At 44.9% G+C, this 18,099-nt stretch overlaps 1 protein-coding gene across 1 annotated transcript; it reads right to left on the bottom strand.

The window, feature by feature from the left end:
• Window positions 1-418: 418 nt before the first annotated feature.
• LOC111148319 (coagulation factor II thrombin receptor) lies at window positions 419-16,967 on the bottom strand. Its single transcript, XM_022504820.1, has 2 exons — window positions 16,807-16,967; window positions 419-3,035 (listed from the first exon to the last, which is right to left on the bottom strand). The coding sequence occupies exons 1-2, from the start codon at window positions 16,892-16,894 to the stop codon at window positions 1,840-1,842; spliced, it is 1,284 nt and encodes a 427-aa protein (XP_022360528.1). The 5' UTR covers window positions 16,895-16,967; the 3' UTR covers window positions 419-1,839.
• Window positions 16,968-18,099: the final 1,132 nt, after the last annotated feature.

The raw sequence follows: 18,099 nt of genomic DNA, 5'->3' as shown, positions 1-18,099 counted from the left end.
CAAATATTTTGTGACATCCATGAGGATTTTCTGTACTTGATACTAATTAGGGAGTTAAAAAATGCTTTTAAAATGATCTACCTCTTAAAAAAAGTGAATGGAAAATACAGAATCATTTTCCTAGATTTCAAAGTCTACTTCATTTTCTTCTGTTATTTCTCATCAAACTGGCATAATGGCTTCTTTTTTAAAAAATTAGACTTAATTTATCGAACACATTTGTAAATAAATCATGTCCAATCAATACAGACTGGTTGTTTTTAAAAAGATGTTTCCTGTAGTGTATTATGTTTTCATCTCAAGTTATAACCACAGGAAGCAGTAACCCAAATGTTCAAAGTTTACTGACAATCCTCGCTTGTATGAAACTTGTGTGGTGACATCTCACTAAAAAAACTTCTTACAGAAGGACATATTTATTTATTATACACATACACACTCTGCATTGGTCTACTTTGTTTTTCTTGATGGCCGGTCTCAGTCTTTCTCAACTCTGTATGCCCAGCACCCATACCTGTGCCCAGAGCACAAAATGTGTTTCATGTTTGCTCCATGAGTGTTTCCATTCCAGAATGCTCCTTGGGGTATAACTGCTGGAAGTGAGTGGGCCTTCTTTCTCGTTCTTAAAATGGGCAGAGAGGTCTTTTATATCCATTATCTCCTGGGATAGCATGACCTACTTTGCCAATTTCTTTTTGTGTGTGTCTGTGTGTTCCAAAAAAACTTTATTTACAAAAACAGGCAGCAGAATGGATTTGGCCTTCCATTGACAGTGTGCCAACTCCTCTGACTTAAAACAATGAACATCTTTTACCTCACACTGTTTCCGTAGGTCAGGAATCTGGGCATATCTTAGTCCTGGCTCTCATGAGGTTGTAGTCCACTTGTGGCAGTGGTCATCTGAAGTCTTGACCAAAGCTGCTTCCAAGATTACTTTGCCAATTTCTAATAAACAAGAGAGTTCACAGCCACCCCTTGAGGGAACCTCAGGAGGACAGAGCAACCGTGGTGGTTCCAGTGCTGACCTCTGGGAGGCTCAGCTGGAGGCTTTTCTGGCCAGTCTGTGTCTGAAAGGGCCCTGCTTTTATCTATTGCTTGGAGTCCCCCATCTCGGGGCAGGTTACTTTGAAAGCCAACCTAAGGTCACTTGTGGGACCTATGCTCATTCTCAATTTATAGACACAGAGTATAAAACATCAAAAATGCTACCCCTATCATCTGTTCCCATAATTTAAAGAATTCAAACCTTGATACGTTTACAGTGACAAAGAGTAGAACTTTTTCTACACACAGATAGTACTAAGTCTTATCCCTTAATAACTTAAACATTGTTGTTGAACAATTTCAAAATACACTTATTTGCAAAAGCTGTGTAAGTCCAAACAACAGATTCCCTCCCTATTGGCGAACATCTTCAGATGCTCCGGGTTAAACTCCACCAACTGGAATGTTTCTTTCCTTAATCTCTGGTGGAAAAAAGGGAGGGTTCCAAAGTGCCTATTCTATACTGCACTGCAAATGATATAAGTGTGTGTATACACACCTATATATGCACAAATGCACATACATAGTAAGTCACCTATGTGTATCAGAATATGACATTCAGTTATTACTGTAGCACTGGAGAAACACTCTTGGAATGACACTGTTTTCGATGTTTGCTATCTTTTCCTATAAACTAACAAATAGATATGATCAATGGCTCTCATAAGAAAGAGGCATGCGAATCATAGATTTGTTGTTTTTGATCGTAAATACTTTTTTGGTGGGGACTAATAGAACCCTCAGGCTATTCGCTTTTTTAACCTCTTCTTTTTAACTCATCAGCAGTCCCTTTCCCTAAGTTAAGAGCTTTTTGTATATGCTGTTATTCAGGTGACTTGAGCAGGTATCCATTTTGCTGGCCATCAGCTGACCGCTGCTGTTGTAGCTGCTGGGATCAGAACTTTCCTTGCAGCATAAGATGCTGCAGAGGTACCTCTGGCATTCGGAAGAGGCATAATAGTAAATCAAGGGATCAATGCAACAGCTGATGCTGCTGACACATACACAGAGGAGGTAGGCAAAGTAGGCAGCCTCTGTCATGGACTCCTGAGAAATGAAGGAGTAATGCAGAATCAGGAGGATGTTTGTGGGACCAAAGCAGAGGAGGAAGATGCAGAAAACAGCAAGCGAAAGGAACAAAGCCCGGGACTTCTTGCTCCGGTTGGCGACCGCGGAGGAGCTAAGACATCGAATGATAGACACGTAACAGATGGTGGAAACGATCAGGGGCACAAAGAAGAAGACAGCAGAGAAGGCTAAGAAGTAATAGGCATAGTAGCCTTTGAGGAGGGTTACACTGAGCACGTCATGGCAGGTGGTGACGTTGAGCCCCGGCACCTGGGTGGTTTGCTCCTTGAGAAGGAGAGGCACCACCCCCGCAATGGCCAGAGCCCAGATGGCCAGACAAGTGAAGGAAGCCCTCCCCAGGGTACGCCAGGAGAGGGACTGGATGGGGTACACCACGGCCAAAAACCGGTCAATGCTTATGACTGTCATGAGCATGATGGAGGCGTACATGTTACAGTAAAAGGCTGCGGTGACAAAGCGACACATTTCGGAACCAAATCTCCAATCACTGCCGGAAAAGTAATAGCTGATCTTGAACGGGAGCACTGACACAAAGAGCACGTCTGCCGTGGCCAGATGCAGCATGTATACCACAGCGGGCTTCTTGACCTTCATCTTCAAGATAAACACAACAACGGCCATGATATTCAGAGGAAGGCTTATGACAAACACGCCAGTGTAGACAGAGGGGATAAAAAGTGTCATCCAGGTGCTGGTAAGATACCCTGAGGCATCTTCTGAGATAAATACAGGGTGCAGTTTTTGAAGGGGATGGCTTATATTGATGGGGCTTAGTCTGTCTTCGGGGAACCTGCTCCTGTTTTTCTCCTCATCGCCATCCAGTGGGAATGGTTCAAATATATCATTCTTGATCTTGAGAAAAAATGACCGGGGATCCACAGTAGCATTGGTTGCTTTTGACTCTTAAAAAACAAAACAAAACAAAACAAAACAAATTAAAAAGTCAAAAAGACAAAGAGAATACATTTTACTTTTATTTTTTTGTGCTCTTACTAGGAGAGGGGGTGGTAAAGAGCAAGCAATGCACAAATGGATTACAGACCTTATTAGGGAATAAGCTCACTTGAAATACTGTATAGCATTTTTTGTTGGCACAAGCAAACACTTAAAATTCTGCTCCTTAGAAGGATTGAGGCAAATGACACACTTTCAGAGATACACCCTTAAGACATCAGAAAAGTCTGAGTGCCTGACATAAAGGAAAAAAGTGGTGACTTCTTTTCCATACTAGCTACCATCTCTATAAACAAATGCCTCCCAGGCTCTATGACTTCACTTTCCTCTACTCTACTTTTCCTCCAGGCCTTCATTTCCTCCATTTAGTTTGCAGACACCCCTGGAAGCCCGGAGTTCCCATGGAAACATCTATATAGAAAGGTGAGGGGACTTCTTAAATTATAGAGCTGAGCTAGAGGCAAATTCCGAGTAGGATGGAGGGCTCCCATTTCCATGGCCATCGTCCGAATGACAGTAGTCTTCCTCTACCATCTTTGGTTGACACCATAGGATGTTCCAAACCTCTCACCACATTTGGACCCAAACAACAGTTTCTTGGCTTATCTTTTAACATAACCACAAGGTGCACACCTCCTCAGTCATCTTCCTGTCTCCTTCCTGAGCAGGCCTGTGGAGGAGCAGGTGTTCTAGGCTGATGGCCTTCCTCAGCTCAGTTCCAGAAGGCTACAGGCATCAAGGCAGATACTAGGCCAATCAGGCTTTCTTGAGTGTCAACCAGAGGTCAAAATAAAGGCTCAGTTGCAAGCTTCCTCCTTTTATCACCCTCTTCCACCAAAAGCATCCACTTAAAACGTTCATCAGAGAAAGGCAACACTTAGCTGCTGTAATCCAACTGGCTTTTTCCTTCTGAGGAGCTTTTGGTCAAATTCTGACAGTGAGGAGAGTTGGACAAAGAACTTTGGTGGGTCCTGGGAAGCTGAGGACCAGGGAGAGAAATCACAGGGGAAGAAGGGTGAAGACTCCATCACTGGGAGTGTCCACAACAAACACTGGACGTGCAGGTCACTTAGAAGTGATGTTAGAGGATTTAAAATCTGGCTAGAAAGTGAATAAGCACAGTGGATTTTCAAACTTTTGGTCTTATTTTTTAGTGATGGACCCTTTGTGCAAATAAAAGCTTACACAGAGAGGCATAATGAATAAGAGATAGTTCTAGTTCTGGAATGTCTCTGTAAGGTCACTGGACCCAACATCCCTTAGATGAAAATTAAAAACCCTTGACCTCCTTCCTCCCCCAAATCAATGACCTGACAGCATTTAGGTTCCTAAGGTGGTACAGAGGAGAGGAGAAATGAATCTTGAAAGAAAGGTGCCTGGTGACTTTCTTGTTTTCTTGACTTTCATGGTTATCTTAAAAGGAAGCCAAAGTTCAATGCCACAAAGGATGGCTAAAACCCAGATAGAAACCCACACTTTCTGGCCTAAAGAACCAGAGGTCAGAATCTAGGGCAAATGTAGTCACTGGAAAGTGAGGAGAGAACCCCAGAAAGGAAAAAAGTCAGAGAAGGGAGCCAGTCCCAAATTACAATGTGAATTTGCCCCAGGATTTGTCTGATTCTGGAACCACGCAAATGTAAAGAATGATGTGAAGCAGTTCTGCTAAAGACAGAAGAACCGAAGTGATATTTTTGCTCAAGATGGAGACTTTCCACTTTGAGTCCAATAAAATTAATTGCCTGCTAAAGCAAAACCGCCAAAATCCTTTGGAGAAATAAAACAAAATCCCGATTCTTTACAGTATGGCAATGTCCAGGGTGCAATTCCAAATCATTTGATACAAAAAGAAACAGAAAAATGTGACCCAGTGTCAAGAAAAAAAGATAATCAGTGGAAACCAATCCCAAGAAGACCCAGATGCTGGATTTAGCAGATAAGGACTCTGAAGGATGTGCTGCAATGAAATAAAGGGAAATATCTTACTGAAATGGATTAAAAAAAAAAAATAGAAGCTATCAGCAAAGAAACCAAGCAATGGAAATTCTAGAACTAGAAAGTAAAATACAACAAAATGGCATCTATTTCCAAAATAAGGAGCAAAGCTAGAGTAGAAAAGGGCCTAGTGGTGAAAGATGGAGGTCATGGCTGGGCTCCTGTAGGTGAAGGGGTGGTCTCTGACCCTGTGACAGTACATCTGTCACATGGAAGGTCAAATGTATCCAGTGATGCACTTCTGAGAAAATAGGTATGACTGGATTATTCCTCAAGGGTAAGAAACCATTCCTGTTACTCTGAATCTCCAGTGCCCTGCACATGGTAGGTGGTCTTTAAACTGGCTTTTAATCACAGATTTGCATTCTAATATTGGCTCTGCCAGGAGTCACTTAACCCCTCTGAACTCAGTGTTGGAATCATTAAAGTGCAATTCCAATACCTGTCTGACCTACAAATCTGGCAGCCACGTGTATCCCTTGTGAACCAGGACATGTGCTTACTTCGTAAACTACACAAATTAATGTAAGAAATTAATTGTACCCTCCTCTTTTCACTTCAGTGCAACTTGCTTTTAGACTTAATTATTCGCTTACTTTATTTTAATTTTAAACTTAATTTAAATCTTATTTTAAATTAAAATGGAATCTATGCTCTTCTTCCCTCATATTTAGCAATATTTAGTTTTTCAGTATCATGAGGAACATAAACACACTGTAAAGTAGAGAGCCCCAGCATTCAAAGCTGTAGATCAAATTTTAAATTCACAGCCTTTTCCAGAAGTATCCCTTTCTTCCCTCTGTTATGCACCTAACTTACTCAGAAAAGAATGAATGGGTTCTGGCATTTTATTTTATTTCATTTTAAAAAATGATTTTATTTATTTGAGTAAGAGAAAGCCTGAGCAGGCCAAGGAGAAGAGAAGCAGGCTTCCTACTGAGCGGGGAGCCTGACACAGGGCTCAACCCCAGGACACTGGGATCATGACCTGAGCCATAGGCAGACGCTTAACGACTGAGCTACCCAGGCGACCCAGGTTCCAGCATTTTAATACCACAAAGATTAAGTGTCCTTAAAAATGCTAATTCAGAAGAACCTGAAGATAACACAATTTTCTTCTGCACTTTGGGAACCTGGCTAGATTAAGGACTTCTGTCATGCAAGGAGGGTAAAAGTACACATAGCGCACCCACAGACATGTTTGAATCCAGGCATTACCTAGAGGAACACTAAAATTTAAAAAGTACTGAAAACTCATAACTGAGCTTCTTAGATACTATCACTTTGTCCAAAAATAAAACTGTCATTGGATTTTACTCTATATTTAGTACTCTGGCCTTAAGTATTTGTTTTAAAACATTTCTTCACTGGCTAGACCTTTTTAGGCAGGCAGTACGGTGTTTATAACAGAAACATTATATCCACTGAAACGTGAAATTTTTAGAGGCTAGAACCCAGGGAGAATGCATAATCCCTTGATTAAATATCATTAGCTAGGGTGTCACCTTTTCTTGTTCCTATAGGCTTTTGTGGAATTAAAAAAGGTCAGCAAAAAAAAAATTTTTTTTTAAATTTGAGTATACACTACCATCAAAGAAATCAACAAAACCAATTCCAAGCAATTAGACATATCCAACTAGCTCAAGCCCCTTAGGCTGCAATTTGGGTTTGTGTATCTCCCTTTTCCTCCCGTCCTGGCACAGCTCAGAGGTCAAGGAGAAAGTGCCTGCGAGTGTGCCAAAAGCTCTTGTAATTCATCTGCTGTTGTTATTAAGCTATGGTTTCCCGTACAAAAAAAGCAGCTCAGGTCCTAAAATCAGTTCTCATGCTTCTTGCTAAGTTTTACTCAATTTAGTTTTCTCTTAAATGGCTCTAAAGTAGTTCTGTGATTCAATAAGGCAAATTGCTAAGTGCTTCAATATAGACTAACTCCGGAGAATTTTAAAAATTAGAAAGTCAGGCAAGGCTTCTTCTGTCTTTGAAGAGATTTGGCTTGGAAGCAGAGCGGTGACTAGATGTGCATTATCAAGGTCCCATGTGATGCTGGGATTTATACCATGCCAGCCTCCCCCAAAGCACCGGCCTTGGTTCTGGCTCTGAGTTCTGCCCCACAGGGCTCACGAATTAACAAAGCAGAAGTCCCAGAACCTTGCCCACATTCCCACATAGCGCAGAACAGCTGTACCCTGCACTTCCCCACAAGGGTATCCACACTACATGCTAAAGAGAAATAAAGAAGAGAATGATGGAAAATTAATAGAAACATAGTAATTCCATCAAACGGAAAACAATAGTATTACTGCAACACTCCACTGCCTCAAGGGCATAGGCACACCATTTTCTAATGCAAAGATGGAGTATATCAGAAGGAAACTGTTGGTTCTGGATCTGGGGTAGGAAATCTACAAGATGAGCCTTGAACATCTCTAAAGAATATTAGGGTCAGGTCAGAAAGACTCTGGAGCTAATCTGAAGGGGGGGGGCTGGCCAAGGTGTGACACTGATTCAAGAGAATAAGGACAAAAGTGAATTGAAACATTTGAAACATGTCATATATGTTAAGATCCATGAGTTCATAATGATACTCAAAGGAAAATGATGCATCATTTTTGGTCACCTTTAGAGGGAATTAGGGGGCCCTATATAAAAATTGGTAAGTAAAAGCAAGATTCAAGCACTTATTCTGCCTTTTCTACATAAATGATATTTTAGGGCAACAACAGTTAATGACAGAAAGTTTTCTTTATACAATAATTCCAGCTCCTATGGGGTGCTGGGTGGCTCAGTTGGTTAAGCGCCTGCCTTCAGCTCGGGTCGTGATCCCAGGGTTCTGGGATCAAGTTCCACATCAGGCTCTCTGTTCAGTGGAGAGCCTGCTTCTCCCACTCCTTCAGACTGCTGCTCTGCCTACTTCTGCTCTTTAATCTGTCAAATAAATCAAATCTTAAAAAAGAATAATAATTCCAGCTCCTAAATGCAGAAACAATGACAGATTTAGGAAAGCATCATTCACAAGCTCTTGGTGAACTAATGGACTGAGTCTGATCACCAGTGGTAACTAAAACCACTGGGTGAACCGTAGACAGAGAAGTTCGTAAGAGCTGGAGCAAGTGGACAGTGCCTGAATCTCCTGCATATTCAATCTTCAGATACAAAAAGAGAGTCCTGAGATGCATAAGGAAGTACACAGCACCGCTGCTGATGCAGTCTTGCAAAAAACCCAGCCCGAATCTGAATGGGCCTCCCGCTGTACCTACCATGTGACAGAAATGCCAAGGACAGACGGGCATGCTACATGCTCTACTGAACACCCCTACGTGATGCGGTGGGCTAGATGCAGGGTGCAGGGGAGGCTCCACAACAAATGTTTCTTTGAAAAATAAACAGACATGAGAAAGGAGTTGACGGGAAACAGTTACAGATTAAAAGAGATTTAAGAGACACACCAACCAGATGCAGTGGTTGGCCTTGTTTGATCCTGATTCCAATAAAACAATGGTAAAAGGGCATTTATGAGACAATCAACGAAATCTGAATGCTGACTGAACAGTGTAAAATGTTAAGAAATTGATATTCATCTTTTTAGGTAATATAGTGGTATTATGGTTACATATTTAAACAAGAGGGGCGCCTGGGTGGCTCAACTGGTTAAGTGTCTGCCTTTGGCTCAGGTCATGATCTCGGGGTCCTGGGATTGAGCCCTGCTGAGCAGGGAGCCTACTTCTCCCTCTCCTTCTGCCCCCCACCCCAGCTTGTGTGCACTCTTTCTCGCTCTCTCTCTCAAATAAATAAAATCTTAAAAAATAATAAAAATAAAAAAGAGTTCTAGGGGTACCTGGGTGGCTCAGTTGGTTAGGTGTCTGACTTCTGCTCAGGTCATGATCTCAGGGTCTTGGGATGGAGCCCTGAGTGGGGCTCCCTGCTGAGTGGGAAGTCCGAGCCCTGAGTGGGGCTCCCTGCTGAGTGGGAAGTCCACTTGTCTCTCACCCTCTGCCCCTTACCCTGCTCATGCGCTCTTTAAATAAATAAATAAAATCTAAAAAAAAAAATTCTTATTTCTGAGGATATATACCAATGTATTTATGGATGAAATGACATATATGTCTGGGATTTGCTTTAAAGTTGTCTAGTTGGGGGAGAAGAAGAGTGGGGTGCAGATAAAACAAGATATGGGGAGTAATTAATATGGTTTACTTTTGAGTATATTTGAAAATTTTCCTAACTAATGGAATAAAAAACCCAGATACTATATGCATATTTACTTACCACTAGAAACTAAGGACAAAGGCTTTTACTTTTGTTTTGCTTTTGTCTCAGTCTTGACGGAATAAAGTTCTTGAACGTTTGCATGAAAAGTTCTTTCTGTTTTTTTGTTTTTTGTTTTTTTTTTGAGAGAGCGAAAGAGCATGCACAAGAAAGGGGAGGGGCAGAGAGGAAGAGAAAGAGAATCTCAAGCCGGCTCCAGGCTGAGCACAGAACCAGATGTAAGGCTTGATGTCTGGACTCTGATATTGTGACCTGAGCTGAAATCAATAGCCAGACACTTAACTGACAGAGCCACCCAGGTGCCCTCAGGAACACACTTTTACATTTAATAAATTCATGTGATACCAACCCCTCAAAGGCTTTTCTGGAATTTGGAGAAATTGTTATGAAAAACACTTGATATCTGTTGAATACCTACTATGTGCTATGTATTTCATACCTTACCTCATGTAACTAACATTTCTACAAGATAAGCATTATAATCCCTGCTTTATGGGCAACATGCAGAGGCACAGATAAGCTAAGTAACTAATCCAAACATAGAGAATTAGTAAGTGGAGGGGCCAGGATTTGAACCTTGATATTCTTAGCTCCAAAGCTCATATCCTTTGAACCACACCACATTACCCTATCTCTTTACAAGACTTAAGATTTGGGGGTACCTGGGTGGCTCAGGTGGTTAAGTGTCTGCCTTTGGCTCAGGTCATGATCCTGGGGTCTTGGGATCAAGCCCCTGCATCGGGCTCCCTCTGTTCCCCCCCCTTGTTCATACTCTCTCTCATGCACAATTTCTCTCTCTCCCTCTCTCTCAAAATAAATAAATAAAATCTTTTTTTTTTTTTTTTAAGATTTTATTTATCTGACAAACAGAGATCACAAGTAGGCAGAAATGCAGGCAGAGAGAGAGAGAGGGAAGCAGGCTCCCTGCTGAGCAGAGAGCCCCATTCAGGGCTCAATCCTAGGACCCTGGGATCATGACCTGAGCCGAAGACAGAGGCGAAATCTTTAAAAATAAATTAAAGACTTGAGATACATGACCTACTCCTGAAACACTATAATTATATTCCTCTAACCATTTCACCAAATAAATGAATCTGTCTACCCTTATAACTATAGCAGGCAGTACCTGACCATATGAATATGTAACTTAAGTTGATGATGTCCATGACCATTGCCTGGGAATTCAGGAGTCCTGCTGACCTTGGAGACATACCAATCACATGTTAGTAACCTAGTGCTCACAGGCACATCACTTGTGGTAGAGAGACGTTCAAGGACAAAACAGAAAAACAAAGCTTTAAAACAGGGTTCAAGATGGGGCAGAAGCAAAAGGAGTAAGCAAACAAAAATCTCTGCTAAGGGAAAACCAGAATTAAAGGTAGAATAAGGTAAACACTGAGTGCAGGGCTAAGAAAAGGTGGCCAGTATCAGAGGCTGCTTCTCCTACTAGCCCACATCCTGGAGCAGGGACTTGGCTGGAAGCATAGGAGAGCAAGCCCCACTGGGAGAGGGGAGACAGGGAACAGGGGAACGCAAGGTAAATACAACCAGGAAATTAAAATGTCAGCGCTCTCAGGCAGAACAGGCTCAAGGATGACAGAAGAGAGGATGTGGGACCCTGGCCTGTAGCCTCCCGGAGGTTGGGGCCAGATGTGTGGGATTAGGGCAGTAGCAGGCCTCTCTGGGACCTGTTCTGATTCACTGGCTTTTCCCATTCTACCAGGCCTGTTTAGCACCAAAAGTTACAGGCCCTGAGCTCCATGTCCTGGGAATGTTGCTCTACTAAACAAGTTAAAACGAAAACTAATTCACATAAAGGACGTTAATAATCAGCAATTCCTCCCGGTACCAAGCTGTCTCTGTTCCTAACCCGGCCCAAGTCCCACTGTGGTTTGTAAACCTGAACTCAACGGAGATTCTAGACTGTGATAGAAACTATCATAAACGGCACTTCCTGGAAAGCAAACTCTTCTTGTAAAGCTACTAAGGTTGTCAATTCTGCTAACCATGGGACAATTCACTGGGCCTGCTACCCTAGGTTTTAAATGATAGTGGAGACTTCATAATGGTTATGACATCAGTTTATAGGGTTTAACAAGCATTTAAAAAAATGGAATAGTGTAAAAAATATTGGAATGCATAGTACGAGGTAAAGGTGAGTACGGTTTGGTAGTTTTGTTTCAAATCTACATATACACAATAATTGCCCATGCATATTTACTGCAGACACACACAACTACTGTGTCACAATGTATATTACTTACAGTTTTTTCTGCTGGCTAGCAAAAAATGAAAATACTGGAAAACACTATCCTACAATCTTATAAAAACCTGACTTCTAATTAATTCATCACGGACTTGAAATATCGATGATAGAATGTCCTTTCTTATAGTTAAATAAATTTGTTTGCACATGCAAATTACAGGTTACTCCTGTTATTTCAAAGGGCAGATTCTTTTTTTTTTTCCTTTTAGATTTTTATTTATTTATTTATTTGACAGACAGAGATCACAGGTAGGCAGAGAGACAGGCAGAGAGAGAGAGGAGGAAGCAGGCTCTCCGCAGAGAGGGAGCCCGATGCGGGGCTCAATCCCAGGACCTTGGGATCATGACCTGAGCCGAAGGCAGAGGCCTAACCCACTGAGCCACCCAGGCACCCCAAATTCATTTGAACCTAAATAAAGAATGCATAAAGGACATAATGGCCTTTTCCGGTGATAAAACTTCTTCATTGGATGCCCTGGGATGGAGGAGAAGGAGGCTGTAACTTCAGTGGCAAGTACCATCACAAGATCAGTGTGGGAGAGAGTGTTTCAAGGCAGTGAAAGCTCATATCCAGAAAAAAAAAATCTCAGCCTACAGAGAGCTATTTGTTTTGACAGTTCCTAAGCATAAACAAGAGAGGGCAAGAGGCAGAATGAAAGAAACCTCAAAAGAGGGAAATAAACAAAATTCTGAATGTTGAAACTGTGGAGTCCCCAATACCAGCATCATAGTAAAAAATAAACCAAGGCTGTGGTTCCTAAGGACCCTTCCAGGGTGTTTTTCTAAGTTTTCATAGCAAAGGGGGTTTCCCCACACTTATGAAAACTAGTGAAAGGGGAGTCCTCCAGACCCAAAAGGCTACATACTGTATACTTCCATTTATATGAAATGCAGAGAAAAAGTAAAATCACATAGGGGAAAAAAAAAAAAGCAAATCTGGGGCACCTGGGTGGTTCAGTGGGTTAAAGCCTCTGCCTTCGGCTCAGGTCATGATCTCAGGGTCCTGGGATCGAGCCCCGCATCGGGCTCTCTGCTCAGTGGAGAGCCTGCTTCCACCTCTCTCTCTCTCTCTCTTTGCCTGACTCTCTGCCTACATGTGATCTCTGTCTGTCAAATAAATAAATAAAATCTTTAAAAAAAAAAAAGAAAAAAAAAAGCAAATCTGTGGTTGCCAGAGACTGGGGGGAGGGAGAATGCATATTAAGTGCTTAAGGAGTACTGGGCTTGTTTTGGGGTGATGGAAATACTTTGGAAGTAGACAGAGGTGGTGATTATACAATACTGTAAGTGTACCATACACCACTAATGATGGTATATTTTAAGATGGTTACTTTAAGATGGTTAATTTAATACTATGCGAATTTTACCTCAATTAAAAAATACAGGAAAGAAAGGAGTTCTGAGGGAAAAGAGAGATGTGTGTCTAAATGGAGGTGGGGGAAGATTAGAAACCCACGGTTGTGGGGACTCCATTTTCCCTGTGGAACTCCACCTAGCTCAAGGCTCAGCTGAGTTCCACTGTGTGATGGTGACAAGGACAAAGATGAACTGGCTGAGGGAGGGCAAGGGGTAGAAAGGGTACGGGGACAAAGACTGGCCAGAAGCATTTTGGAAAAGGAGCAAATGCAGAGCTGCTGAGAAAGTGCAAGTTAGGGTTCATAGCACACCAATCCATTTAGACATAAAGGGCAGAGAGATGCTGAATTAGAAAGACAGAGAGAGGGATAGAAAGGCATCCAGCAGAGAGGACATGAGAATATTCCTGAGAAAGGGCCCCAATGCCTCAAAAACATTCTCTCATACAAAGGAGGAGTGGACTAACTTAGGGGGCAACATACTATCTCTATATGTCCTATAAAAGTAAAGTCAAAGGCATTAGGGAATGAAAAAAAATGAATGAATAAGGGAGGAAGAGAGAGATAAGGAAGAAATTAATTTAGATAGGTATTAGAGTAGAAATTTACTTCTTGCTATTTCCTAAGAAATTTGGCTTTCGGGCTTTATAGAGGTTTCTGGTCCACTTAGGGCAGAATCATTGTCCTGTTTCGTGTCTTTTGTTTTTTAGCCTTAGGACCACAGTCTCTCAGTAACAGCCAATTAATTAGCATATTCATGAGTAGGGATCCATTTATAGCTTGTCTTATCATGTGTTTGCAAAAGTAAATAGCAGGAGACTACCACCCAATCATAAATGTTCACTAAACACCTCCATGTACTAGGCCTGGGCTACAGACCAATGGGGTGCAGACCTTGCCTTCTAGGGGTCCTGGGGAGCACAGGAGAGTTACTCTTCTCTACAGCTGGGCATCTGGAAGGCTTCCTCTCTACCGGGTTGGATAGAGAAAGCCTGCATTTAGGGAAGACAGGCCTTTAGTCAAACACCAGTGTTCTACTCCTTGCTAGACTTGGACCTATTTTGGACCTATTTATCTACCTGTAAAATGGGGATGACATCTACTCAAAAGATTGTCGCGAAGAACAAACAAGATCCTAAATGTAAGGCACCTAAGCAGGATGCTGCTGTAGAAGGTGCTTGATACAGAGTGGCTGTTTTTAATTAAATGTGAACATGTGGGGTGTAAGGGGGGGCATTCTGGCCAGTGACAATGGCAGGGGGATAGATGTCACAGAGAGCATAGCTCCTTGGAGGAGGAACTGGTAGGGCTGGGTGGAGTATAGGGAATCTAACAGGTTATGTAACAGAGGGGGCTGGGTAGAGGCTCTGGACCCATCCTGCAAGGGGAAGGGCACCTCATTCTATGCTAAGGAAAGGGGCTTGGGCCTGTGGGCGGCCGGGCATCACAGGGATCTCCCACCCAATCCCCCCTGCCACAGTCACTATCAGCGATTCTTGAACCCTTTCATCCTCCAGATCCTTATAAAATTTACAAATATCATCTCTTGGATGCTGGCCCTCTTTGAGGAAGGCGAGTCATCTCACACTGTCTGGACAAAGGAAAGTAAACTGGTTAATGAACTTAAGAATTTCTCAACAGCCATTTGCTGAGTGGACACTGGTTCTGGACTTCTGGGGATAGATGGAAGTTTATAATCTTGGCTGGGGAGATGAGATATCCACATGGTGATGGTACAGCAAATGCCAAAATGAATGGGGCCAAAGAAGTCCCAAGAGCTTCTGGAAAGCTCAAACTGGTGGGCAGTGCGAGCCTGGAGGGTCTTCCCATGCCTGGGGTCTTACAATTCCTCCATAACAGCTGGTTATGACAGACACTCTTTAGAGCTGCCTGTGAACGGTGAGAAGAAGAAGCAGACCTATTTTTAGTTGATTTTATTAGTGATTTAAACTCTCTGAGAACAAGGCCCCACTTACTTCCTGGATGCAGGGCCCCTTTCTCCATTTGGAATTTTGGTATACTGTCTCCAAGCCTTAGTTTCAGGATGCCAACGAGGAATAAACACCCGCCTTCACAGTGGTGAAGAGGTGAAATCAGATAATTCGAGGTACAAATGCCTCCCAGCCCAGGGTTTGACACAGAAGAGGACACTTAGCACTGGCTCTTTCTCTTTTCTCATCCTCCTTTCTTTATTCCCTTCCAAAGTGGTTCCAGAATCCAGTGTAGATAAATTAGCCAACGTTTGTTCAGTTATCTGTATATACCAGCTTGCCCATCTTAGCATACACCTTCTCTGTTCACAAGGATGAAAGCAGAGCACAAACAGCAGCTTTAACTTCACTTCCTAACCTGCACCAAGAATCTTCTGTGGGGGCGGGGGCACTGCGAGGAAGGGGGACTACAGGGGATCAGCACTGATATAAACTTATTCCCGACCCCACCATCTAAATCTCAAACAATTTGTATTCTCAAGAGCTTGGCCCAAAATAATTGCACAAAGTCACATAACACAGCAGCCATAACACCATATAGTTTTCAGTTCTCCATGTTTCCCCAAGCACCCCAGGAGACAATGCAAATGTTATCCGCAGCAGCAGCTCAGGGAGCTGCTGCGAAACTGGGCCCCTATCTAGAGATGGGACTTTCCCCCAAAACACCGCTGACAAACTCACCCTGAGAAAAGATGGAGAGCAGAGAAAACACTATCTTTGTCACCTCTTCTTCATGCATCTACACTAGTTCCAGTGTGAAAACAATGTAAAGGACACACTCTGTCCCTGATAAGAAAACTAGCTAGAATCTGTTTCTACTGGGGGGGGGGGTAGTGCTAGAAGCTTACAAAGCACTATCGCTATAAAGAAACTGAAACATTTTCCCCCTCAGTGTCTAACTAGTGTCTTTACCAGTTAAAACCAAGTTTTCTGTCCTGCTTTTCCGGGGGAAAATTTGGAAAATATATTTATTTGCTCAAGTAGCCCGATACTTAAAAATACACTCTAGGTTGGAACTGTATTCTAGGTGAGCAACCTCTTCCCTGCACCATGCCAGAAACGGAAATACTGAAAGCCCAGAGTGTCTAAGGGAGCCGGGTTCTGGGGAAGAAGGAATCTCTTTCCTCAACTCAACTTGGAAGACCTGGTTCTAGGTAACCAAACCTCGGGGCCACCATCACAATCACCGCCACCGCCGCCTGTGGCAGACCCTGTTATCACCCCATATTCTGCGCCATGAGCACGTCCCATACACAAGACTCGTCTTAGAGGCTGCCGGTACTGATTTTCTACTAAATGCCCACGGTACTGAGCTTTTCTCCACACCCCTATAAAATGTGCAAGAAAAACAATTTTCCAACAAAACAAAACTTCAACGGGAGCCCTGTTCCACTTTACACTGAAAGGGCCAGAACGCTGACTGGTGGAACAACGTGAGACCCGTTCTTTTTGGGGTGGTCCTGGGAGAAACAGATCACACAGTGCAACAGATGCAATGGGGGACCAGGAGCCTCAGGCTTCCGCAGAAAAATCTGACCTCTTCCTCCTCCTCCCTATCCAACACCACGTCTCAGGAAGGCTGCACCTTTCGAAACCAAGTCCAAAAGAACAGGGGTCATAATCCCCGCCTGGATTTGACTGGGGGAGGCTCTGGAAATCAGCTCAAATACCTGCTTGGCTTCTGGAGGAACCTGAGGCGGAGGGCGCGGCCAGGGGGATCCCCACCCCCAGTCGAGAAGGCTCAGCCTGGACCCATTTAGTCCCCCCATCCCGCCGCCCCCCCATCCCGCGGGGGCCTCGGCTGCGGAGCCGACAGCGGGCCGGGAGGGAATACCGGGGCAGCTCTCACCGGGCTTGCGGCCTCGAGTGCGGACCGACAGCAGGGGGCCGCACAGACTGAGTCCGGCGGCCACGAGCAGCAGTCGCCGCGGCCCCATTGTCCGGAGGTTCGGCGCGGCTCGGGTGGACTACTCAGCCTCTGAGCGGCTTGCGCTCCGTGCGCTCTCCCTCCGGCCGCGGGGTCTAGCCGTCGGCCGCGGCGCACTCCGTGCGGGCCGGCAGAGCGCTCGCTGCCCGGGGACAGAAGAAGGACGCTCGCGTCGCCCCGCGGACTGGCGTGTACCGTGGCGAGGCCCGCTGCTCTCTGAGTGCCAACCGAGGTGGGGGCGGAACCCCGGCGCGCGGGAGCTGAGCGGCGCTAGCTAGGAAGGGCGCCCCCCCGCGCCAAGTGTGCGCCTGGAATCTGCGGCTGCCCGCCGCGCGCTCCCCTCCCCCTCCCCGCGAGTCTCTCAGCCGCCGCTACGCAGTCCCGGACTCCGGCGACCGCGCCACCTGTGGTGCGCCGCGTGCCCCCCCCCCCCGCTCCGCCCCCCCTCGCCGCCGCCGGATCCCGCCAGCTGGCCACTGCCCGGCGGGGGAATCCAAACGAGACACTTTTTCCTCTGGGCGCCTTTGACCCACGAAGGTCTCAGTGACTCAGACCGGCGGGGACCTCGAGCAGGACCGCGCGGCCCTGGCGGCTGCTCCCTTCACTTCTCATTACTCTCCCGAGGAGCAGAGGCGTTCGCAGTGAACCTCCGAGCAGGGATGCGGCCCGGGGGCGCCGGCCCCCACGCCCCGCGCCAGACCTTACCGCAGGCGCGCCAAGCGCCTCAGGCAGGCCGAGCGCCGCTGCCCCTTCGGAGATTGGGGTATTTAGCTGAAAGTTTCCGAAGTGATTCGTGTTTTTTTTTTAAACTTTGGGACAGTGAATTAGAAAGTTTATCCTTTGGGGAGAAGGTGGCCCTCAATGAGAAGCAGCCTTTCTGTTTGGAAAGTTTCTTGCCATTTTAAAAATTCGTTTCTCATTATTTGGAGAAGTTAGCACTTACTGTTTCGCGGGTAGGCTCTGCCTGCGAGGGGAAGTAACCAAGCCGAGGCCCAGCGCCGCCGCTCCCCACTCCCGCCCTGCGCGACTGCAGCCCTTTGTCCTCCGCCCGCAGCCCGCGCGCCGGGGCACGTGCGCAGGCCTTTCCTGCAGCCTCGCGGCTGCGCGTAACTGCGCACGGGCGCTGCTCCGGCGCCTGATGCCCTAGGACAGCCCGGTGCCTCCGAACGGTCCCTCACAGTTTCTGGCACCGTAGGACGAAAGTTTGGTACTGTG

This window comes from Enhydra lutris, unplaced genomic scaffold (assembly GCF_002288905.1).
Source record: "Enhydra lutris kenyoni isolate GAN:26980312 unplaced genomic scaffold, ASM228890v2 scaffoldscaffold19, whole genome shotgun sequence".
NCBI lineage: Eukaryota > Metazoa > Chordata > Mammalia > Carnivora > Mustelidae > Enhydra > Enhydra lutris.
Note: the sequence above shows the minus strand (reverse complement) of the source record. Positions and strands in the feature narration are given on the sequence as shown.